The 27,324-nt window shown below is 35.8% G+C and overlaps 1 protein-coding gene across 1 annotated transcript in view; it reads right to left on the minus strand.

The window, feature by feature from the left end:
- Positions 1–737: 737 nt before the first annotated feature.
- The window catches only part of LOC149532020 (ubiquitin-conjugating enzyme E2 36-like), a 35,896-nt gene continuing 9,309 nt past the window's right edge, over positions 738–27,324 (minus strand). Inside the window, exons 4-9 of the mRNA XM_089809950.1 lie at positions 20,920–20,978; positions 20,749–20,790; positions 20,588–20,661; positions 20,366–20,463; positions 20,138–20,214; positions 738–1,171 (exon numbers count right to left, since the gene is read on the minus strand). Of these exons, the coding sequence (XP_089666076.1) occupies positions 20,177–20,214; positions 20,366–20,463; positions 20,588–20,661; positions 20,749–20,790; positions 20,920–20,978 (311 nt within the window). The 3' untranslated portion in view covers positions 738–1,171; positions 20,138–20,176. The remainder of the gene's footprint in view (positions 1,172–20,137; positions 20,215–20,365; positions 20,464–20,587; positions 20,662–20,748; positions 20,791–20,919; positions 20,979–27,324) is intronic.

The following is a 27,324-nucleotide window of genomic DNA, read 5'->3' on the forward strand; positions in this document are numbered from 1 at the left end:
AGATTGAGCCACAAAGGCTGCATTACACTTATTCCTTTATAAAAAGAGAAGATTTACTACAATTGTTGAACACAAAAATGTCTAATGTACAAGTTTCAAAGATACCCAATACCCTCCTCAGTTATATGTGTTATTTTTTTGGAGGAACATCTGATGTGACTAACCAATTCCATTTATATGTGCAGGTGTAGATGACCATAATGTTTGCTGCTTCAAATATATTCTATAATTTTTTACCTTAACTTTGACACGTGAGTCGGCCATGTTTACATTGAGCATTAAACAATATATACTGGTATAGCTTAATAGCCTATCATGTGTGCTAACTCTGAGATAATCAGTCAACTTTTTAATCGTGCTATCTTCACGATAAGTACAATGTCTTCACGATTACGTAAGATAATAGCCATACTACACTGTACAATACTTGGGGGCCTTATTGTCTCCTAAAATAAGAGGTGCCTACATTCAAAATTAACATAAATCACTGCCTCACTTATGCAAATTTTTAAATAACACCAATGGACACAGTTTGCATGGCAACTTCGTCCTAATATTAGAGAGATTAGAGAGATTAGGCGAAAACCCTAAATTACAATAAACTGGCATACAGTTACGCTACGACAGTACCAAAGCCCAACATTCAAAAGAGCAAAATAGAAATTACGCATCACAGACATGTAAGAAGAATTCCACTCTCCATCCCTATTGCACCAATAAGATACCACTTTGCAATATTGGGGAGGAAAAAGATTTTGCATATAATATTCTAACCACCCAAAATCTTACATTAAGACATAACAGCACTGCAATTCATAAGTTCAGAACCTGTCCAAGTGCAACCTGCAATTTTTGACTATATTATGTCATTATTGTTCAATTATCAAGCCGTGATCATTTTTATCCTTGTTCGGACAAGAAAAAGAAAATTCATTACAAGTGGGACCTTCATAGATTTACCATTGGAAATGTGTTGTAGAACAGGTTCTGTATGCAGAATCCAGATCAAAAGGATCCAGAACGAACTAACCACTAAATTAAATCTCAAGAACACAATCAGATATTTGATTGATTGTATCAAAAGTTTATGATTTCTGCAACAGGATATGAACACCAAAGCTTGTTCACGTAAAATAGAGACCTGGTACACAGTGCACACTTCCAAAAGACTCTGTAACAGTTCAAAGCGCAGCAAACAAGAGAAATTAGAACTAAAACAAGTATAAATGTGTATATTGATATCTATTACATGAATATGTTAGAAATATGACAAAAATCTACTTGTGATGAGAGTCTATAAAAATTATTTAAATGGGCAAAGTACAACTAGATGCTTGAAATAATTAGATAAACTCACAGAATACAGCAATGGCCTCAAAAACAACTAAGTAGTTCATAATTCAATGATAGAATAGAAAGGTAAGAAATCTAAAATAAAAAATTTAATCCAGGGCACAAAATACAATAGCATCTAAAACCACAAAGTACTTATTGCAGCCCAATAAAAATTCTTCAATGTAAATGATGCTACAGATTATGATGGTGATCCAGGCAGAAACCTTGGGGTAAAAGGTCACTCCATTTATCTGGTGCCGGCCCAAACTATAGCCAAATGCATATGCCAAGTCAGTGTTGATAAATGCTCCACAGCACATCTTCTGAGCCAAATATGTATCTAGCAGAACATTGTCCCATGCATTAAACCTTGGGAGGTGGGCGATTTCAGTTTCAACAGTTTGCCAACATTCTATTTTCAATCAATTAGAATTTACACTAACCAAATCTAAGCTACATGGCATAAATCATTTTTTTTTTAAATTGCTTTTCAAACTATCATTTATCACTTCAAATTGTTGTTTAATATTTTGAGTTGTCTAGAAAGAGGGTCAGTTTCCTTAATATTTTAAGTTCCTTAATATTTCAAGACAAATACTTCAACTAATTTTTAAAAGGTATAACATTCCTGGAAAAAAAGAAAGATGGACCATTAAGTAATCTAAAGTGGCCCTACCTTTATAAAACCAATGGAATTTAAATTTAGCAAATTTAGTAACAGATTAGGAAGGTTTTATTACTTTTCATGAAAAAGCTCCATTCACTGATGTTTTTGTTGAATTGCTTTATTCAACTCTCAATCATTGCTTCCCATCTTTCTACAAATGGAAGAGAAGACTAACTTGGGTTACATATCATTCTAGGGTTTACGACATGTGGTCAAAATCCTCCAGATGTGAAGCAATGTTAAGCCAGTTCTCAAACACTCAAAGAGGCAATAGAGAGCTCAAACCTAGGATTATCACCATTTTTATCCATGATGGAAAAGATTGACAACCCTCTCACAGAGGGCCATGGTAAGAGAATTATATGTCTTTCTGCCAGCCAAAGAAAAAATGGACAAAATAGATAAACTCTCATCTCTTCTTGGGTAGTATCTATCCACTTCAGATTTCCATCAGAGTATTTAGAGAGATAATTTGGAGGAGGGGCACCCATGGTTCATGGAAGATGCCAACCTAATAAGAAAGGGGCCCTAACTTTGATCTCCTCGTTCAAGAACTCCCAGCATGGATCAAGCTTCACATCCTCCTAGATGAATATAGGTAGCACTCTACCCTCAAACGAATTGGTACAGGAACAAATACATCCTTGATGAGGAATCAAAAATCTATGCCCTAATATGCATAATCAAAGACCCTTCAATGAATCTTCCACAACAAATTTTGTGAATTAGTTGAATTCCTGTCTTTGAAAATATTCTAAATCTTTATCTTGTTTCTCTTCTTTTTCCAAAACAAACCTTAACGAATGCCAAAAATCTCTAGGTAGCCATCAGGTCGGCTCAATCCCCTTATTTGTAACATGGTCCTACACCAATTGTATTAAAATAGACCTGCTTCCCTTCACACCTACCATTCAAGCACATGGCAGATACCAACCCTACCCTCCTTTGACTAGGCTAAAAACCCTCCTGAAAATGTATGGGTAATCAAATTCAATTAATGTGAATCTTGCAAAAACAAATGTTCGAACAGAATGAAGTCAAGGAGATGTCGGTCATTAAAACCATATTTCTCAACGTGAGACAACTCAAAGCAAGGCTAATTGTAGCTCTCTCACATCAAGAAGCAAGAAAACAATGGAGAAAGGGTCCCTCACAGGCACAATATTAAGTCTTGACGTGGACATATATTATCTTACTCCAAGAATCTGAACTGAACATTAAAGATGCAAGGAAGCCTATTCAATTATGGTACAAATGGAAAGGTGTCTCCAGGTCAGCCCCAAGGTGCTCTAGTAATCTAGGCATATTAACCAAAATACAAAGTGGCAATTATTCCAGAATTTATTCGACTCTCCTCCAATCTAAACTTTTTTCTCTTCAATATATATGGTCTCGTACCTAAAGCAATAAAAGTAAAGCTATCTCATTCTCCTCTAAACTATGCAACAACAGTAGTGATTCCCATTTGGCAAAACAAAAGGTGTTTTAGAGATTAATTCCCAAGGTCATCACAAATGCAGATAATTCATGCAAATGGCACCATTCAAGAAAGACAAACTTAAACTGGGCATGTCACTAATTCACCTTAACAAGGCCATTGCCCTTAATGCATTCTCCACAATATTCTTTCAAAAATGTTGCTATATTGTTGGACATGAGGTGGTAGATGCTTGCAATGAATCAAAGAAATACAGGAAATTTTTTAAAACTTTAAATTCAACTTTCATAGCTCTCATTCCAGAAAGGGCTTCCCCTAAACCTTTCACCACTTTTCACCCAATCTCTCTATGCAACACACACTACAAAATCTTGGCCCAAACACAAGGACTCAAGGTCAAAAAGTGCTCCCAAATCCCATGTTAGACACGGGATATAGATAGTTTAGAGTAGATAAAAGTAGTGAATTAAATGGGGCGGAAGCGGAAAATTAGATAGAGAGAGGAAGAGGTATAGAAAGATAAAGATATAAGGTGAGGGGGAGGAAAGAAATAGAAAAAGTCTTAGAAGTATCTGAGAGATCTGTCAAAGTTCCTGCCTTAAATATAGATAGTTTAGAGTAGATAAAATTAGTGATTAAATATGGGGAGGGAAGAAGAAAATTGGAAAGAGAGAGGAAGAGGTAGAGAAAGATGAAGATATAAGGTGAGGGGGGGAAGATCCAGATAGAGAGATATGGGAAGTAGTAGAGAGGAGAGGGAGAGATGGAAAGAGAGAAATAGTGAAAGATCGAAATTCAAGGGAGAAATATGAGATATTGTTTATTTAAAGCAATTGGAATAATAATGTAGTTTAAAATAATTTTTATTTTAGATTAGAATCATAATATAATTTATTATAACATTTATTAATATTTTGTTATAATTTTAAATTATTAAAAAAATCTGTTAAAATTATTTTATATATATTAAACCTTTGATTTAAAATAATTATAAAATAAAGAAAATTCTATAATATCAACTCTAATAGTAATCCTACTTTAATTTTAACTCTATCTTAGAGAACAGAATTATGCTTAAATTAATTATACATTATCTAAGTAATTACAATTTTATATGTAATATAATATAATTAAAAAAGTATAATTATTATTATTATTAATAGTAAGTTTGCTTCAAAATTTCTGGCAAGTACCACATAGAAGAAAATATTTTACTCAACACAACCAAAAATTTGTAACCATTATGCAAAAGCAATAAATAATTCTATTAACCTTATTTTAGACAATAGGGTCTTTAAGTAGATTAATTTAAAACAAAGAAAATTGTCCCAAACATATATAAATTTGAGTCCAAAAATAATACTTGACACATTTATATTCATAAACAACATTAATGAAGTTGAAATTTTACAACAATTGGTTTTTGAAGAGCTCCATTTTAGTGAAAGCAAAAATAATAGAAAAATACTTTTATTCCATTATCTTTGTATCAAAATTCAACATCATTCAATATAGATATGACAATAAATTTTGAAAAGTCTAATGACTTCACATTTTGAGTGTTAATGTTGAGAAAAATATGTGTAAAAATTATAAGAAATTAGTCACTCATGATCTTTTGACAACTTGTTCATAATTTCACATCAATATTTTATGAATTCCTATCCTAAGAATGTTTATAACTCAATTTTCCACTAGCATCCTTGATTATTAATTCTTGTGTTTATTAAGCAACCTAGAAAATTATGTAAATGAGATTATATTATATATCTATATAAGTACTCATAAATATAGAGTTGTCTTGAAATTATGTTATGCAATTAGAGCACAGACGAAGGGAAGTGGTTCTATGTTCAAAACACAAAAAGGGACTTGTATGTTTTCAAAGTTTGTATTGTTGTCAAACAATCGATACTTCTAGGAAGTTAGGAGAAGGAACGAGAAGAAAATTGTAATAATTTAGTTTGCTTACGAGAGTGCATGATAGAAGAATAAAGAGTGTAGTGTGGTAGAAAGTCAGCCGTGATACATAGATGTCGAGATTATTTAATAACATCATGATATGTTTTGGTAGTTATTATTATTATTAAGATAGTGTACTGAAAGGGTATTAAAATATTTAAAAATTAAAATTCAGATTTTAATTTCTCACGTTGTAACTCTCATCTTTTTAAAATATATCATTTTGAAATATTTTGCCCTGGTATTTATTTTCTTATATTGGATTCTACTTTTATCGTCATTGATTTCATGAATAACTATTTATCTTTTGTGAAGCAATATAATAATAATATCATTTTCACATTTTAATTGTAATTATATTTCTATTTTCAAATTGACATGAAATTGGTATTTCATATTTGATATTTCACTAATTTAAAATTATAATTTATTTTTTAAATATTTGATTAATTTCAATCATTCCTTGTAGCCCTAGAAAACGATTGGCTACAAGTAGTAAAAAATATAGAGCTTTCAGATGATTTTATCTTTGAAGAGTTTTGGTATCAGACTTTATTTGTTCACCCTTTTTCAAATTATTTTCCAGATGATGAATATGATGATGATGCTACTACTACTATCATGAACCATTTTCTAGAAGCATGGTATCATATGCACTTCAAAGATGATGTAGTTAAAGTAGCCAATGTAGAATTGAACACAGGGCTGTTCACTTTTATTTGCAAGAACATCCAGATCTTATTAATGACCATTTAAATGTACTTGCCATTAGGGTAGACCACACACAAGTGGTTGACAGTGGACATCATGTGTAAGGTAAATCACTCTACTTTTTCCTGCTGCTCTTTTTCAAGATTACTAAGATGTCTGTCCCCTTGGATATTAAGTTTTGCTGTCTCCCTTAGCAGGCTATTTGGTTTGGAATAATTTTATATTAATTTGTTTTGTTCTCTTGTATTTGTTATGCAGGCTGAACATCTCCGTCATGTTCAAGTGGGTGATTGTCATGAGGCTTATTTTTTGCTCTTGGAATTGCAGGGCAAGAAACAGTGTTTTGCTTCATGCTTGTTCATTTGCTACGACTCGATCAGACCAGATGTTGCAATTTGAAGCCAAAAGAAAAGGCATATGAGAAAAGACATGATAAAAGATTCAAAAGGAAAAATCTCCAACTACAGGGGAGCCCACACAGAATTAATCGCAGGCATAATTGTAGAACAATAAATAGCACAAAGAAGATGCTATTCAAATCATGCTCCTAATTTTCCCAAGCAATAGCGGCTTTGCAAGTTGCATTTTCTCAGATGAAGCAAGATGCATTGGCAGATGTAAAGTCAGATTCAACGACCTTTGCCAGCATCCTCCCTTCTTGTGATAAAATAGGAGCTTTGAGACAGGGTAGGCACATCCTTCTAAGCAAGTTATGCTTGAAAATTTCTTTATTCCTCTAGGTACTCAGCTTGAGATCTGAGCCAGCATTATCCCTTCTTCTGATAAAATGGGAGCTTTGAGCCAGGATACGGACATCCATCTAAGAAAATTATACTTGCTAGGTTCTTTATTCCTCTAGGTACTCAGCTCGAGACCTGAATTGTTCAAATCCACAATGATCAAGCTTTGTATGTGCCCTTTTTAATGTCTCATGGATGATCTTACGCTATGCTACTGTAACTTCCATGTGTTTTGAAGATAGTATACAGCGTAGGAAACAAATTTATTATTGAAGTAGTATCCATCTAAGAAAATTATACTTGCAAGATTCTTTATTCCTCTGGGTACTCAGCTTGAGATCTGAATTTGTTCAAATCCACAATGATCAAGCTTTGTATGTGCCCTATTTAATGTCTCATGGATGATCTTAAGCTATGTTACTGTAACTTCCATATGTTTTTTAGTAGTATACAGCATAGGAAACAAATTTATTGTTGAAAGCATAAAATGCATCTGATGCTCGCTAGGTTTATTATATAACTGTTATTGGATCAACAAATGTGTTCAAATTTACCTGCTTTTTAAGCGAAACTAACCTCAAATAGTCATTAGCACACTGATTCCGTGCAAGATATTTTGTCAAACAGATGACATACAATCTCTAATTTGCCAAACTGGGTGTACAGAACCTCAGGGCCGTTTTGAAAATCAGTGTCAAGCTATAGAAATTTGGAAATGTTTGAGCATCCATCAGAGTATAATAGACAGATGAATTTTGCAGATGTAGTTAGAATTGTCCTTCTAGACATGATTGGCCATGGAAGTACCTACCAATAAAGAGCACTGACTCTATATACCACAAAGAGTGTAAATGAAGTAGCTGAAGCATACAAAGCTCATGAACTCAATCCTTATTGCATCTACATTAAGGATGAATGTAGAGCTAACATAATGTTTTCCATGTACCCTTGGTCAGCTTCATCATATCTATATGGAGCAATTCCTGTTGACATAGAAAAGAGCTCAACACTAATATTTGGGACTCAATACAAGAGCAAGAAGACACAGGGGAATCATATTTTTGTTCCATCTCCCTTCAACAATTTTGCATGGTGATTTTGAGAAAGTTTGCTCATGATATCGATCTTTCAAAGTTGGTGGCTTTCATCTTGTTAATCATTGTTATATCTCTTTCCCAAACAAGGCCTATCCATGTTGGTTTAACAAATCATACTCAATATAGGCTCAAAAAAACTGAGCGGATAGATATCCGACACAATTCCACCAAGTATCACCTAGGATTATTGGCTTAATATTAGTTTCCCTTGTACTAGACACCATGTTAAAACCTTCGCAAGTTGTCTCCACGTTGAACGCAAAATGTCTCTCAATAAACTATTTGAAAATAAAAAATTGAAATTAAAAAAAACATATTTATTAAGAAAATCATATTGTTTCATTTACTTTCCATTACTCCAATTTCTTGCAATCAATTTCCATCCCGTTTTTTTTGTAGAATATGGTTTAGGAAGTGGACAATGCAAGATGTCCAAAAAATGTATGAATAATGCTCCTCAATCAATAACCTAGTTACTCCACAATATTTGGCATTGTTTATAATGACTTCCTTTGGTTGTCATAAAAATGCTAGCTATAATGCACCATCCTTCACCTCTACATCACAATCAAAAGCTTTCGAAAAAAGTTACCCCATTAGGGGACACCACAATAACATTGAGTGACAATTGATTTATTGCATCTATACATCCATCGTAAACAAAAAAAACACCACTATTTCAACCCATGAATACCTCATGGAAACAAGTCCTCCATGTCACCTCTTATCCCAATAAGTTGCCTTTTTGGAGCCTCATTAATTGCTTTCACCACTCAATGCCAATATGATGAATGTACAACATTGGAAGCCAATACATTTGCATTAAGATATCATGCCATGTATTGATCAAACACGAGGCTCTTTTTAAATTCACCTACCTCAATGGTTGGTCCCGATGATCTCTTATATGTACAAGCTACAAGTTCTTTAGGTGTGACCAAAAATGAGTGACTCTCTATAGGTGGAAAATTAGAAAGCAATGGAGGGGACTTCTTTCTTCAAGATCTTTTCTATAACAACGGGTGATTTAATTTGTGACTTGTAGCTTTATATAGAATCATGGAAAAATGAGAATGAAACTAGAGTTAATTTGTTACCCCTTAGCAGAAAACATTATCTATGATCTCCCTGGCAACAAAAGGGATCTTGAACATGCATAGGAACTACAGAGCAACCACATTTGTTTAGCCAAAAACCCAAAACCTTAAGCAAGAGGACTCCTGCAAAAGAACGAATATAAAACAAGAGTTCATTTGTTTAAAAATAATTCAAAAACTTTTTTTAAAAAGCCCAACTCTTTTGCAAAAATATTTTTCTATAATCTCTTTGGCAACAAAAGGGCCTTATGAATGCATAGGATAGCAATGCAACACTTTGGAAATCTCACAACTCAATCTTCAATTTTATTCATGCAATGACAAGCAAGAATGAATGATATTTTTAATTTGCACTCACAATAAGAAAAATAACTTTGTTTTTGTCATCAAATCTATTAGAATCCAAGTTTTAGGGTTGGGGGTGTTTTTAAGTTTGGTTTAAGTGAAATGCCAATATATAAGAAAATGAACTTAAAAGTATTAATTCACCGCCCAAGAATGGAAGGCAGCCAAAATACGTTTTGGTTTCAGCCTGAACAAAACCTATAGGCTTGGTACAAGACCCTAAAAGTCCCAAGTCAAATAGTACCCAAACCAGCAATCCCCAAAGATTGAACAAGTACCAAAATTATATAGTTACATCCAAAACTATTACTGACTTTGGGACCTTAGAATATCATCTTCTAATTAATACAAATTATTTTTATTCACAGATAATGTTGATAAGACAAATTTATATACATACATCATACATGCATGTGCGTACACACACACACACACACACATATATATACACACTTTTCAAATCATCTTGATAAAAATCAAACCTCTGAGCTACGTCATCTTAGACCTAAACATGTACCAAGTGCATTCATTTTCTTCAACAATTACGCTAACCTAAATTGCCAAGGAGATAGTATCTTTAGTTTAGGCAAGCTAACTACTCCCACCATTCCTAACAATAGGGTTTTGAACTAGATAACATGCTTCTTGCCCACAACTAAGAAAATCCTTAACACAATTATAGTACCTATGTCTATATGGGAATAAAATAGCCATGTGAAACAGAATCATCAAATCCCAGTGAGCTTTAAAGTCAATTTGTGCTACTAGTAATTTATGTTCATTTGTAAAGCCATAAGCACTAGCTCTCATAAACATTGAAGAAGATGGGCTTAAACTAAATTAAGTGTACCACCCCATTGGTTTGATCTTGACTATTACAATGTCAATGACATATTGCAACAATTTGACTCCACTTCTCTTTCAAATGTTCCTTACACTGACATTTCTTGGTGATGTAGTGCAAGTTAGGAGAATTCATAATTCTTTATTCATAGATATAACTGATTACATGCAATGTGCCAGGCTGTAAGGCCTTCCCGATTACAACCAAATACAAAGCAAGTAATAATTCTGCAAGATCCCTCAAGATCCAATCCCAACCCTAGCTACTCTAGATCCACACTCTCGTATAAACCTCCAAGGAAGATCCAACAAGTACTCACAAGCCCACCAAGTAATCTCCTTGTTTCCCAAGCCTCAACTACTAGCCTTTCTCAAAATTTGCTCCTCTACCACCTCCTCTTCTCCAAGATGGATGAATAATGACTAAAGATTTCACCACAACCCCTACTTATACTCAACTAAGCCACAAGTCGACCCAATATGCTACAAATTAAAAATCCCTTACATTAACTACTTGAAGAAACACAGGTCCAACAGAAATTAAATACCAAATGCCTTTAAAGGCTTACAATACTTATTAAATATATCAAAATTAATTACCCAAGACCAAAATAGGTCCACTCAACCCCACCAAAATCCCTTAATCATGCAGGATAGCCAACTACCCCAAGATGCTCTTTCATCAGACTCCCCAAGTGTGAAAAGATGTTCTCAATAGCTGGAAGAACATCTTATGGGATCCAACACATAAATCCCAAACTGGTTCTTCACATACATGTCCTCAAAGTCTTCGACTTGTACACTCTTTCCCTTGCTCTTCTTTCGCTTTTCCATCCTTGGTGTTCCACAAGTTTTCTGTCCACACTGATTGCTAACCCTTTCAAAATCTGCCAACTCAACTCGCCTACCAATACTTAGGTTCCTTCTACCAAACTCTTCATTCTGCAAAGGAATCAAGGAATGCATCCTGCCACCTTTCTCAATTGTAAACACATTCTTGACACAATCATGCACAGCCTTGCAATCATACTGCAAAGGTCTACCAAGCAACACATGACGATTGTTCATGTCCGCAATATCACACAACACTTGATCCTTATATTGCCCAATTTGGAAATCAACAAGGCACTGCTCCCTCACTTCCAAAGCATGCTCACCTCGCAACCAGCCAATCCTATAAGGATAAGGATGTCTCACTCTATTCAAACCAAGTTTCTAAACCATCTCCTCAACAACAAAGTTATTAGTACTACCACCATCCATAATCACATTGCAGACTTCACCACTAGACTTACAACAAGTCCTGAACAAACTAGTCCTCTGACCAACCAATACTCGTCGAGCCAATAAACTTTCTCCTTGCTCAGGTTCATGGTCTTCAACCTCATTCACAATAGCATCTTTCCTGTAACCAGCCTTCTACAGACACTCATAAGATCAATGTCCTCCTTCATGACATCTGAAACAAGTACCCTTAAACTCACCTCTACCTGTCCTTCTCTTCTAATAAACAAGTTTTGGTTCATCTTTTGTACTTGGTTTAGCCTTTGGCGAGTAGTCCTGCTTCTCCTTTTCTCGAGAACTACCTTGACTCTTCCTCTTCAGCTTCTCCTCTACTCTCAAAGCATACTCAACTGATGAAATATTCAGCATACCAATCTCATCCTGAATATTGAATCTCAAACCATTAATGTACCGAGCTACCTTTTCCTTTGACAATTCTCTGTGCCTAGACCGAATAGTCAACTTATAGAACTCTTCAATATAATCTTTCACAAACATATCTTTCTATTTTAGATTCTACAACCTCTTAAACAACTCAAGTTCATAATCAATAGGAATGAACTTAGCCTTCAACTTAGTCATCAACAATCTCCATCTAGTGATCTTCAATTCACCTTCTTCTTCTATATCTCTTTGCAGTTCCTTCCACCAAAGAGCAACATGTCCCTTCAGCTTAGTTGGTGCCAACCTTACTCTAAGTGGGTCCTCAATATCCTCAAGCTCAAAGTAGTCTTCCAATTCACCAATCCAATCAATTAGGTCTTCAAAATTCAAAGTACCTGAGAAATTAGAAACCTCCATCTTATGCTTCAACTTCAATTGAGATCCAGGTCTAGCAAACTGACCAACCCTATTTCCCATAAGTCTCTCCACATAATCAATTCTGACCTCACCACTCAATCCAGCAAATTCAAAGTCTTCAGCAGCTTCCTCATAACCATCTTCAGTACCCATATGCCAAGGTACACCACCTATAGCACTTATGATCTCTGCGATCATATCACTCTTCATCAATGCCATCTCAAATCTGAAACTAGCTTTAACCTCCTCTATTTCAGATCTAAAATCTGCTAACCTTCTCTAACATCCTTTCTTCCATGGCATCACTAAGATCATCAATCACCATAGAGTCCAATCTTCTTGAAGGCATCTTCCAAGATTTTCACAAACCCTAATAAATCTACTTCACAAAACCCTGGTGAAAACTACCTCAACTTCGACAATCACTCTACACACTCAAAAACAACCTTTGCTCTGATACCACTTGATGCAGTGCAAGGTAGGAGAATCCCCAAAGGAGATGTCCTAGCCCCCAACAAATAACCACACAATGGAAGATGAACAACAATGCAAGATCTGATATCAAATCACAACTCTTTATTCATAGATATAACTGATTACATGCAATGTGTCGGGCTGTAAGGCCTTCCTGTTATGGCCAAATACAAAGCAAGTAATAGTTCTGCAAGATCCCTCAAGATCCGATCCGAACCCTAGCTAGTCCAAATCCACACTCTAGTAGAAACCTCCAAGGAAGATCCAATAAGTACTCGCAAGCCCACCAAGCAATCTCCTTATTTCCCAAGCCCCAACTACTAGCCTTTCTCAAAATTCGCCCTCTACTACCTCCTCTTCTCCAAGATGGATGAATAATGACTAAAGACTTCACCACAACCCCTACTTATACCCAACTAAGCCACAAGTCGGCCCACTATGCTGCAAATTAGATATCCCTTACATTAACTACTTGAAGAGCCACAAGTTGGCCTCCAACAAATAATTACATACCAAATGCCTTTAAAGGCTTACAATACTTATTAAATACATCGAAATTAATTACCCAAGACCCAAATAGGTCCACTCAACCCCACCAAAATCCCTCAGTCATGCAGGACAGCCAACTACCCCGGGATGCTCCTGCATTAGACTCCCCAAGTGCGAAAAGATGTTCTCAGCTAGAAGAACATTTTCTAGGATCCAACACATAAATCCCAAACTGGTTCTTCACATACATGTTCTCAAAGTCTTCAACTTGTACACTCTTTCGCTTGCTCTTCTTCCACTTTTCCATCCTTGGTGTTCCATAAATTTTTTGTCCACACTGATCACTAACCCTTTCAGAATTTGCCAACTCAACTTAGCTGCCAATACTTAAGTTCCTTCTACCGACCTCTTCAATCTGCAAAGGAATCAAGGAATGCTTCTAGCCACCTTTCTCAACTGTGAACACATTCTTGACACAATCATGCATAGCCTTACAATCATATTGCCCAGGTCTACCAAGCAACACATGACAACTATTCATGTCCACAATAACACACAACACTTGATCCTTATACTGCCCAATCTGAAAATCAACAAGGCACTGCTCCCTCACTTTCAAACCATGCTCACCTCGCAACCAGCCAATCCTATAAGGATAAGAATGTCTCACTCTCTTCAAAACAAGTTTCTAAACCATCTCCTCAACAACAAGGTTATCAATACTACCACCATCCATAATCACATTGCAGCTTTTACCACCAAACTTACAACGAGCCCTGAACAAACTAGTCCTCTAACAAGAATCCAGTGTCCTTTGACCAACCAATACTCGCCAAGCCAATTAACTTTCTCCTTGCTCAGGTTCATGGTCTTCAACCTCATTCACACCAGCAACTTTCCTATCACCAACCTTCTACGGACACTCGTAAGATCTATGTACCCTTAAACTCACCTCTACCTGTCCTTCTCTTCTAATCAACAAGTTTTGGTTCATCTTTTGTACTCAGTTTAGGCTTTGTCAAGTAGTCCTGCTTCTCCTTCCCTCAAGAACTACCTTGATTCTTCCTCTTCAACTTCTCCTCTGCTCTCAAAGCGTACTGATAAGCATCCTCAACCGATGAAATATTCAACATACCAACCTCATCCTAAATATTGAATCTAAAACCATTAATGTACCAAGCTACCTTTTCCTTTGACAATTCTCTATGCCCAGCCCAAATAGTCAACTTTTAGAACTCCTCAATATAATCTTTCACAGACATCTTTCTATTTCAGATTCTGCAACCTCTTAAACAACTCTTGTTCATAATTAGCAGGAATGAACTTAGCCTTCAACTTGGTCACCATCAATCTCCATCTAGTGATCTTCAATTCACCTTCTTCTTCTCTGTCTCTTTGCAGTTCCTTCCACCAAAAAGCAGCATGTCCCTTCAACTTAGTTTGTGTCAACCTTACTATGAGTGGATCCTCAATATCTTCAAGCATCCAAAGCAAAGGCAGTAGAGGTGGTGGTATTGTGGGCAAGGGTGCTCAGGGTGCTTCCCCCAAGTTCCCAAGCCTTGGAAGTAACCCCTGACTAGGGATGTTGCCTTGGAAGTAACATCCCACCAAGTCCTTAAGCCTTAGGAATAACCCCTTATTGAAGACGTCAGCTTTTTTCTGGGTGAGGACACATTTTCAAGGAACACTGGAATTTAAACCTTAATTACCTATCTTTGCAAGACATCGTAGTGTATTTATTCAGGAAAACTCTTGCGTACTTATTTAGAAAAAACTCTTACCTTAATTACACTAAAGAAAGCATCATGTTAAAGTAAGTAGGCTCTTCCAACTTTGTTTAAAGGCCTAAATGACTACTTAGCATATTTCTTACTCTCATGTATAGCAACTCTATAAGTGCCCCATAAAAGGCGATCTAGTTTTTTATAAATCAAAGATTGCAATTAGTATGTAATGGCATGTGTCGTATAGCAAGACACTTGGAAGCATCCAAAGCAGAGGCAAGTGGTATTCAGGGTAGGGGTGCTTCCCCCAAGTCCCCAAGCCAGGGAATAACCCCTGACTAAGGACGTCAGCTTATTTCTAGGTGGAGACACATTCTCGAGGAAGATTTTAACTTTAAACCTCCCTCATGTCCCCAAGCCGTACGAATAACCCTTTATTAAGGATGTCGGCTTTTTTTGTATTGGGACACGTTCTCAAGGAACGCCAAAATTTTTAAACATTAATAACCTATCTTTTTCAAGATTAATGTGTACTTAATCAGAAAAATACTCTTACCTTAGAGGTGGTGGTATGGCAAGGATACTCAAGGTGCTTTCCCCAAGCCCCCGAGCCTTGGGAATAACCCTTGACTAAGGATGTTGACTTTTTCTAGGCGGGGACACGTTCTGAAGGAACATTAGAACTTTAAACCTCCCACCAAGTCCCCAAAACATTGGAACAACCCCTTACTAAGGACATCGGCTTTTTTCAAGACATCATTGTGTACTAATCAGAAAACTACTCTTACCTTAGTTGAACTAAATTAAGCATCATGTTGAAGCAAGTAGGCTCTTCCAACTCTATTTAAATGACTACTTAGCATATTTCTTACTATCATTCATAAAGGCCTAAACGCATTGACAGACTCATAACCATGTTTAAATGACTACTTAGCATATTTCTTACTATCATTCAAAAAGGCCTAAACATATTGACAGACTGGTATCCTTATTGAACCGAAAACTCATTATAACAAATAGACTTGTGATGCTAAATGTTCTAACCTTGTAATGTGAAGTCATGAAAATGTGCCTCTAACACCATAAATAAATTGAGTTAAATAAATTGTTTATCTAATAGTGCATCTCTCCAATTGTTGGGTTTTATTTATTTATTTGTGGTCAGTACTAACCATATATTTTATTTATATTTGAACATGGAAATTGCAAATTAAATGCCACTGTCAAAATTGGCAGGTCTGAGAAACAAAAAGACCAGCAAAGGGACGATAGGCAAATGGCAACAAAGCAGTATCGGACATCAACACTAATATACAAATTGAAGTGAATGGAAGTCTTCAAGGCAAAATTTGTTGTATGACAACTCTATGAGTACCACATAAAAGGTGATATAGTCTCGGTAACATCCCTCAGCTGAGGAAGTCCACTTTTCCTCAACGAGAACATATCCAAAAGGAACACCATAACTTTAAATCTTAATCACCTACCTTTTGCAAGACAACATTGTGTATTTATTCAAAAAAAACTGTTACCTTAGTTGACCTGAAGAAAGCATCATTTGAAGCACGTAGGCATCTTCCAACTTTGTGTAAATGGCTACTTGGCATATTTCTTACTCTCATTCATAAGGGCCTAAACACATTGATAAACTAATATCTAATACCCTACATTAGTTGAGTTAAATGAGTTATCTAAAGATTTTGCATACACCTCTCCAATGTTGGGTTTTATTTATTTATTTATTTTGGTAATAATGTTAGATTTCATTAATATTTAAATATGGCAATTACATATTAAATGAAGCCATCAAAATTGACTAGTTTGAGAAACAAAAAAGACCAATATATTCACCCCTAACACTATCACCTACCAAGAACATAAACAACCAGCCATATCAAAATTACATACAATCTGCTACTGTGTAACTAATGCCTCCACAAAAGCAGCAACTACCCAAACTCCAAAACCAAATATATAATCCTAAAAAAATGCAAAAGAACCATCCCATCAGTTACAAATATACATCCATTAAATCCTATACATACAAAAAGAGTTTGAAAATGTAACCAAACCAAACGAACAAGAAAACTCTTATTTGTGCAACAACCACCTCTGCACACAGTTTTTGATCACCTCCTCCTTGGTCTTTGCTCATCGTCCTCTCCTCTTTATCCTTGGCATCCACCATCCCCAAAGAATGTTTATCTAGCCTCCTTTTGTTGAATGAAAAGCTTCAATAACTCCCACCCAGAAAGCACCTCAATCCTCTGCTCAAACCTATTGAAACCAATAGGTTGATGTAGAAACAATGTCAACTCATACACATTTACATTTGACTTTTCAATGCCCTCTTGAACATCAAACCCCACTACTAGTACAACCCACTCTAGTATTGTATCCATCCCAAACAAGCAATCTTCCTCCAAAATCACCCATTTAATAATGTTCACATTCTTCCCCATATCCAAACCCCAAGCTATGGCCAGACAAACAAAGCGCAAGTTCAATTTCTAGTGATGCTTGGCCTAACAACTTTTCAACTGCCTTGACGAAATTCATGTCCACGAATTCCATTCAAATGCTTTGTAGACACCAGCCCATAAAAGGTTGCATGCTATTGTGTGGTTATCAAGGTTGCATGCTATTGTGTGGTTATAAAGGTTCCATGCTATTCTGTGGTTATCAAGGTTGCATGCTATCGTGTGGTTATCAAGGTTGCCTACACACAACCCAATTACCTTCACATTTATTTGTAGGAAAAACCACACCTCTCCATCTTTTATTGTTTCCCCAAAGCCAAAGTCCCATCACAAATATTCCCTTGTAGTTTCATTAATGCAGCATTCATTCAGCAGCAAGTAGATGAAGTCATTCATCTAGAGTGAGGTTTTAAAAACCCTCAATTCGAATCCCCAAAATCACTAAATGATAACACACATTTAGATAGGGCATCAACCACTTTGTAATATTTTGGTAACTATCAAAGGTGGCCAATTCATTTTTTATTGCAAAAATGTACTTTTTCAAGTGCCACACTTGCACATCCCCTATAATAATTGCATTAATGGCAATTATAGAATCCCCCTCCAAATGGATTTTTGGACAACTCAACTGTTTGCCAACGCTACCCACATGAAGAGTTGTCATTGCCTCTACCACATTATTACTCTCATTTTCTCTATTTTTTGCTCCCACTGACCCAAATTGCCCTTAGAGGCACTGTCAAAATTAATTTTACTCCACCCTTCCATTGGTCTTGAGTCCTTGACCAACCAACCTCCTTTGTGCAACTCAAATTTGGATTCACCAAGCCCTGCCCATTAACAGGCCTTAATTTATATTATTTTATTTTTCAAGATATTTCTACTTTTATCTTCCATTTTTGCAAGTGCGGTGTTGTAATTTCAGAGTCAGTTTCACTAAGCACTGCATCTCAAGCTTTTTGCAGGCACTCTGCACAACCTAACTCTCTAGAGTCTCTATATCCACCATATAGTCATTAAGTTCACAATGGGCAATAGAGCCTATAAAAACTTCAAAATAAAATTAATGAATTTTCGCCTTCCCTAAAAACTCAATACATATTTGCAAGTATTGGAAGCTCCATAGTATGGCATGGTTAGTTTATTTTTGTGACACGTATTTTGAATACTATAGTTATCATTTAATTAGCTTTTTATGTCTCTCATGTCTAGGAAATTTTAGCTCGTATATGATTGAAAGATAACTAGGCAATAGGAACCATGAATCACATAGGCACCTTAAGTATTTCGATTCACGTAGTATTTTAAAGCCTATAGGAAAAACTTTGAAATATAATTAATAAATTTTAGCATTTCCTCAATAGAAAAACTTTAGAAAAGAATTCATGAATTTTAGCCTTCCCTAAAAAGTAAATGAATATTTGTAAGTACTGGAAGCTTCGTAGCGCAGCATCATTTAGATAGTTTATTTTTGTGAGACATACCTTGAATACTCCAGTTATCATTTAAATAGCTTTATCGGTTTCTCATGTCTATGACCTTTTAACTGATATATGATTGAACGATAACTAGGAATCATAAATCACATAGACATCTCAAGTTTTTTGATTCACATGGTATGGAGGATGGGTGGCAATCATTAGATAATGAGCTAATCATTGCTACGGACAATTTAGGGTGATCCTTAAAGTACGTATCATAAAAAATTAGATTCCAACTTAGAAAGAACTAAATAAACATAGATTGAGAAAGATGCAGAAGGATGCCTAAATCAAACTCAGAAAGAACTAAATAAGCATAGATTGATAAAGATCCAGAAGGATGACAAAATCAAACTCATAAAAAATTAAAAACATATAGATTGAGAAAGATGCAGAAGGATGCCTAAATCGAACTCATAAAGAATTATACAAGTATAGATTGGGAAAATACAGAAGGATGTCTAGATTTGAAATGAAGATGATATTTATATAATTCCTGCACAACTAAAGCATTTCATGAAAAAAGTTAGTAGTTACTCTGATTAAAGAATATTATTATTTTAATGATGTGCACTCATTAAATGTAATCACTACCATGCAAGGAAGGACAATTTAAGATTTCCCATGTGTCAGCATAGTTTTATAGCAAAATAGATTACCGGCTGGTCTGAAAATATTATACAAAAAGACTAAATTACTTCAGATACCAAATTCTGCTCTGCAGAAACAAATTCAATTCAAGCATCTCTTTCTCCACCAAATCAGGGAAAGGATGCAAATATTCTACAGAAAGTGGAAAACAAATGAAACAAAATTAAATAAATTTAAGCACTGGGACAACTTCTCTAGGCTTTGACTTTCTGAAGTGTCCTTGAACTATAATTCCAATTTGCATGCAACATTATAGCCAAAATATCTCCTTGGGGTTTCCTTCAAAAAACACTTTCTCACAAAGAAACACTACAGCCAAATTTACAGAAAGTATTTATATCCCCCAATAATTTATAATTTAAATACATATTTATGCGTATGAAAAGTTACTACATGCATCCTGCAATGACAAGACTATGCAGAGAGCTAGACTAATCATCAAATTACCAATGTATGTAGGAACCATAGAGAAGAACGTTCAGTGACGATCTCAAATAAGCAAGCTGGTAACTTACATGTTACAATTGTGGTGTGAACAGAATTATTATGGAATGTCAGGCCCCGCTTGCATACAGCCTTGTCCATTCTTTCGCTGTAACATGCAGGTACCCAAATGATCCAGAAATTATATCATTTCCTTGAATTGTATCAACCATAGAGAGAAACCCATAATGCAAAAGGAATACCTAATAAGTATAGAATATTTCATAGAAGAGATATAGACTAATAGTGCAAATGTTCACCTGTTTCCACAGCCTCAGTTTCATTTGATTTCCAGTGCTTTGCAATGTTCTCAGAGAGTGGGTCATCGGGATTTGGTGCACTCAACAATGCTTGTATGCTAACCAAATTAACATTAGAAATATATAGCAATCATGTCAAATAAAAAGCAGCTAGTTCATTGAATTACACTAACAAAAATTATTTCAATGCTACAAGCTTTTACAATTTAAAAAAATACAAACCTCAGAAGAACAGTTCGAATTTGAAGAGCAGGACTCCACTTATCCTTCAGAATATCCAGACATATGCGACCAAGCTGTACAGGACACATTTTGTTAGTTCTGTGAAGTATATTACCTGGAATAATTAATCATACAATTAAGAGGATTAAGCAATAAATCACCTTGTCAATGTTGGGGTGGTAAATCTTTGTCAGAAAGCGAACCTATTGTTCACAAAAAATTAAGAGAAGAAATTATCATACATCTCATTTCACACAAAGCTGACAATGCAACAAAATCCTTCACTATAAATGTCATATTCAAATGAAGTCAATAATAATAGGAAATACAACCTTTGGTGCTGCCATTGGATACTCTTCAGGCAAAAATAATTCCAACTTGAAACAGCCCCCTGTACATTGGCATTAACACACCATATACATTCTCAGGTTATCCAAGCCATCACTCCAGAAGTGAGGTTTTAAGAGAAATAAACACTAGAGTGCAACATTAGGAGAGAATCAGTCAAACTCATAATTAAGAGAACACGGAGAGATGGGAGATGCTAATAAGCCACTAAGACCAAAAATGCAAAAAATGCAAGAAATGAGTAAATGATTAAATTAATTTAAAATCAGATCTTCAATTCCAGCATAGCATACTGATAATGAATGTGTAATATTAATTGAAAATAATCAAAAAAATATACTAAGTTAGACTACACTAGCAGTTTATATAACATTTTGAACGTATTACCACAACAATCTTATAAAACAAGGATAGAATTTTGTGCAGAAGAGTTGCTAGAGTGATGAAAATCCAGACTTAAACACTAACTCTGCTTTAGAAACAGATTAGGTAGGAATAATCCAAGTAAATTTCTTAAACTAAGAGGAAATTCAGGAAAACATTGGAAAAATAGTAATAGTGAAAAACAAGCCCAACATGCTGGGTGGCTAGCACAACTTTGATTCTTATTGATGTTACAGGCCTCATAATGTGTCAGAAAGCTTTAGATTCAATCAACAGATCACTGATGCACTATGGAAACATAAAAATCAATGGTTTGATTCAAATTTTGAAGACAGCAAGGAGACATGGACAGCAGCAACAGTTTCTACGAATTTATGCTCGTCCTCCACTATGACAAATCATTGTACTCGTTCATTTGATCTCTCTTTACAAAATCCAAATTGAGCATTTGCACCTTCTCCAAGTGTCGCTATCTACCAAATGAAAAAAAAAACTCACCATTTCTCTTTCCAAGAGGCCCCCTTTTGGAAGACTGATTTATATCATTTACTTCAATATGATGCTTTTTCATTTCCATATGATAACTCATAATTTTACACACCATGACTCTTCACCTTTGTTTGTGCTCAACATGACCTTGATAAAAAATGATACCTTCTATTTTGCAATGCTTGTGAAGCTCACAATCCTTTTTGGGTGATGCAAAATTGAATACCCCAAGGTGCTACTGCAGCGCCAGCAACCCTCTGAAATTGTTTATTTTGGCATACACTTTATGCAGGAAAAGTTTGACTGCTAAAAAATGCTTCAAATAATTTATCAAAAAAAAAACTTCAAATAGCCCAAAAATTGTTAAATGCAAAAAAAGTGTAGACGGTTGCATAAAAAAAACAATACTTTTTGGGTGATGCAAGATTGAATAACCCAAGATGCTACTGCAGCGCTAGCAACCCTCTCAAATTGTTTATTTTGGCATACATTTTATGCAGGAAAAGTTTGACTGCTAAAAAATGCTTCAAATAATTTATCAAAAACAAAGCTTCAAATAGCCCAAAAATTGTTAAATGCAAAAAAAGTGTAGACAGTTGCATAAAAAAATTGAAACCTCTTTATCCAGCTTTTGTAAATTGCCACATGGTTTTGAGGTTAACAACCAATCGTTTTTTCTGCTAATTTTTTTTAACTACGAAATAGCTATAAAGGAATTGTTATCCAGGCACAGTTATCCTGTTGTAGCTTGGCATCCCACAATAGAGATTGCTACCTTCTTATAACTCACCAGTCATTTCAATAAAGCTTCATTATATAGCAGTATAATGTGTTTTCTTTTGTTCATTCCCTTTCAAGTCCCTAGCATTTAGTATGATGTCAACCACATTTGTAGTTTAACAGAAAGAAAACATAAATTCATCTGCACTGTACCAGAAAAAGGCAGTGAATGTGAGCATATATAAACATGAAAATTGATAGTGTACTCATATACTATCTTGAATATGTACTCATATACTCATGTAGTATCTCAAATAAATCTATCTCAAAAATACCAGGCTGTCTGACTTCAGAATGCCTATACTTGAATTGCAACATACATTAGAAAGTGCCTCAAACTATAATATGTGTGTGTACAACCCACAATTAGCTGCAGTGAACGTTCAGCAAGCTAGTAGCTCCCTATAATATTTTAGGAGTTCTTTTATCCACTCATAAAACCCCTTTGCTCCCATTGTAGTTTTGCCTATCAGCATAATTACAGTTTGACAAAATAAATAGCAAACTAGTTACTGCATAAGTGTTACAATCAATACCTTGGATTAGCTTTATCCATACATATGTTTAAAAATTGAGGACTGTGTAGCTATCCGTAGTCTGCAAATTTATCTATCTATATGACACCTTCTCTAAGAAACATATACATCTCTTAAGAGTCAAGGCCCAACATAAAACTTGTAAGAGTTGATGAAATCCAACTCCACAGCTCGCCAAGATCACCTGCAAACAAATAGCTTGCTGAAGAGAAACCGAAAGAGCAAGAGCTTGAAGGAAACAAAGCAGGAGAAAATATTTCACAATACGAAAATGAAATTGCTATGTGAATGAATGAATTTACAATGTGAGAAAGACCGAATATAAAGGCCTCAAGGGAGCTTGTAGAACAAGCTAGAAGGTGGTAAAAGACAAGGTTGACAACTAAGCACACTTCCACAAAAAAGTGGAACATGCTAGAAGGGAACAAACTCCCGTGTTGTCAACAACTCATCACTACAACTATTAACTACATACATTTACCTAAGTAGGCTTAAGTAATAGAATAAATAATTAATAAAATATTAATTATTTACTCTAACACCCCCCCTTAAGTGCAACTTAGGGGAATGACTTAAGCTCACAAAACTAAGATAAAATGCAGGATGGGTCCCGGCAACAAGGCCACGTTAGGTACCCATGTACAATGCAAGAGATGCAACCTCTGAAAACAAGGAAAGAGGGAAAAACTAATGGGAAAAACCCTCCCCCAAAAAGAGGTAAAACATGCTTAAAAAAACATGAAGGAAGGAAGGGAGACCCCCCAAGGACAATAACAAAAATGGCTCAAGAGACTCTCTCAAAACCATAAGTACAATCAGTCCCCCCATGAGAATAAACACCAAGGCACCCCCAGAATGATGGAGCTCCTATAGAAATGATCGAACCAATGAAACTCCAATGTGGAAGGAACAAAGGCACATAACAAGGAAACCCCTAAATGAGAGGGGAAACTGGAAGGCCTAGCTGATGCCCAAAAGAAAAAAGTATGAGGATCCTGAAAGGGAATCCCCAAGGCAAGTGTGATGATACTGTCATGAATGTCCTTTGTAGAATCCGCAACAGATGCACCTGGAGGCTCGATGAATGGAGTTGGAGGATCAAGCAGAGCAGAAGAAGAATCCTGCTGAAGAGAAAAGACCTCAGCTGCATGTGGTGTGGAAGTCAAAATAGGGATCTCAGGAACAATACAAAGGTTCAAGTATCCTGACTGCACCACATGATGCTCCTACGAAAGAGATGAAGTGTGCTCCGACAATGGAGATGGTGGACCAAAGTGTGAGAAGGTGTAGAGACAGGTGGAAGGATCAACTGCCCCTGTAGCAATAAGACCTCTCGTTGCACGATCTCGAATGAAAACTGAATCTGCTATGAACTCAACTATCTTCCCTGATCCACTGCGTGTAATCTGAGAAACTAAGAGAAGGTTTGCAGACAGAGTTGGAACATACAATACATCATTGAAGGTGCCATTCTGAATGCTAACTAAACCTTTCCCACAAACTGGTAGGGTAGTGTTATTCCCCATGCGAATATGAGGAATGGGAGAAGCCTCAAGAGTAGAGAAGACACCGTGAGAAGATGTCATATGGTGAGAAGCACATGAATCCAGTATCCAAGGGACCTGGGAAGGGGATGCAATGGATGCCCGTAATGCAAACCCTGTCTAGAATCTGATGTAGGGGATGAAGATATGGAAGAAGACTGAAAGGAAGATCCCTGTGAGGTAGAAGAGGATGGAGAAGAAATAGTGCTCTTCTAAAGAAGAGCTTGCAAATCTGCAATCTGTTTCTCATAGCCATCAAATCTCTTTTGAAAACAATGTGCCTCACCATGAGATCCTTTCCGACAATAGGATCAAGTAGGAGTCTCATTCTTCTTTTTCTCCTTCTTAGAAGAAGATGATGAACCAATAGAAGGAGAATCTGATATTTGCTTCGGCTTCTGCTCCTGTGTATCCTTGGCAAGCAATGCCTGTGACTGTGAACCTATAAGTGAATCCATCTAATTGATCTTGGATTGCTCACGAGTTAACCAATCACAAAATGTCTCAAAAGAAGGTACCCTGTGTCTGTCACCAAAGGCATCCATAATGGAGTGGAAAGTGGAAGAGAAGATCTGATACTGTCCCCTCAACTTTGAGAGTATCAAAAAGATACACTCATCATCTGTCTTGATTTTCCCACATCCCTGCAAAAGTCTACGCAAAGATTTCAACTTCATCAAAAAGTCCTCAATGGTGGGAAAGCTATCAGGTGTCAAAGAAGTCAACTCTGCATCAAACTGCAATGCCCGAAATTCATTCATTGTGCCAAAGACAAACTAGAATTTCATCCAAATAGCTCGTGGAGTGGTCAAACCATCTAAGTGAAATAGAAGACTATCTAAAAGATGTTCAGTGCAATCAATCCCATGGCCTATCCATTTTATTCCTGTGTTGAAGAACCTCAAAAGGGCGTGTTAGCGCAGGTTGGTTCTCATCCAAACATGACCATAAGCCTCTTGACATGAGAAGCCTAGTGATTTGTGCTTTCTAGGTGTGATAGTTGTGCGGCATTAGCCGAGTCGCAGAAGGATCCAACATTGAGAGAAGAAGACAGAAGCAGAAGGGTATATTCTGAAGTAAATTACAGAAAAGAAAATGCTCCCCCCCACAATTTATAAATTGGGCACTCTTTACTTAGTGTGATTACAATAGCCAATTTAGGGCCTATTTCTGAAAGTAGTATTTCTGTCTACAGAACTTATAATCTAATTGCAGATCTGGAAAGTAGAAAAAAAATATATACAGTTTCAAAAAAAATAGAACCTAATTATATATCCAGATGAGCCCGTACTAAGCATTTGAAGTGGCAAAAATCGAGAATTGCGAGTTGCAGAAAAATTCAAGCACAGAGATCTCAAACCACCTCTGTAGTTATTTTTTTTTGAATCGCCGCCGTCGCACCTCCAAAAAATATTAGATCTATTATGTCAAAACCCTCTTTCTCCTTCTACAAATACTTTAAAAAAGCTCTTCCTCCCGATTGAAGAAAAAATCACAAACAAACTAGGGTTTGTGTCTCTGAATCGTGGCTTAAAAAAATCCTTCGAACAAGAAGCAACAGGGAGGCTCTGATACCATGTAGGAGTTGATGAAATCCAACTCCACAACTCGCCAAGATCACCTACATAAAAATAGCTTGCTGAAGAGAAACCGAAGGAGCAAGAGCTTGAAGGAAACAAAGCAGGAGAAAATATTTCACAATACGAAAATGAAATTGCTATGTGAATGAATGAATTTACAATGTGAGAGAGACCGAATATAAAGGCCTCAAGGAAGCTTGTAGAACAAGCTAGAAGGTGGTAGAAGATAAGGTTGACAACTAAGCACACTTCCACAAAAAGGTGGAACATGCTAGAAAGGAACAAACTCCTGTGTTGTCAACAACTCATCACTACAACTATTAACCACATGCATTTACCTAAATAAGCTTAAATAATAGAATAAATAATTAATTATTTACTCTAACAAAACTCACCATATTATATGAATATCTCACTGTACTTATGATAACCATCAAATGTGCTCAACTGATTTAGTCATACAGAGCATGCCAGAAGGCCTCTCCATAAAGTAGAAAATTCATAACTTCCAATGCTAAATCCCAAACCATGATTTGGACCACTATTCTTACAACATAAAATGATCAATGTTGCATGAAGTGACACCATGTAATTAACCCTTTCTCACACAATATTCTTTTTGGTTTGTCTTTCTGTACAGAAGATCAATGGGATATGCTACAAATGTTCAGGTCTAGATAGACAATAGACTTCAAAGAAAACAAGGCACAGGTCAGGAAACTTATACAGTACACACTCTGATTTATAGTCAAATAGAGCATGCCAGAAGGCCTCTCCATAAAGTAGAAGATCCATAAATTCCTATAATAAATCCCAAACCATGCTTCTGACCACTGTTCTTAGAAAAGGTGCCACACGTCATAAAACTTATACAGTACACAATCTGATTTATAGTCAAATAGAGCATGCCAGAAGGCCTCTCCATAAAGTAGAAGCTTCATAAATTCCAATAATAAATCCCAAACCATGCTTCTCACCACTATTCTTACAACACAAAATGATCAATGTTGCACAAAGAGAAGCCATGATCAATGTTGCACAAAGAGAAGCCATGTAATTCACCCTATCAAACAATA

This window comes from Cupressus sempervirens, chromosome 11, assembly GCF_028749045.1.
Source record: "Cupressus sempervirens isolate cs-2001-9-10 chromosome 11, ASM2874904v1, whole genome shotgun sequence".
Lineage (NCBI taxonomy): Eukaryota > Viridiplantae > Streptophyta > Pinopsida > Cupressales > Cupressaceae > Cupressus > Cupressus sempervirens.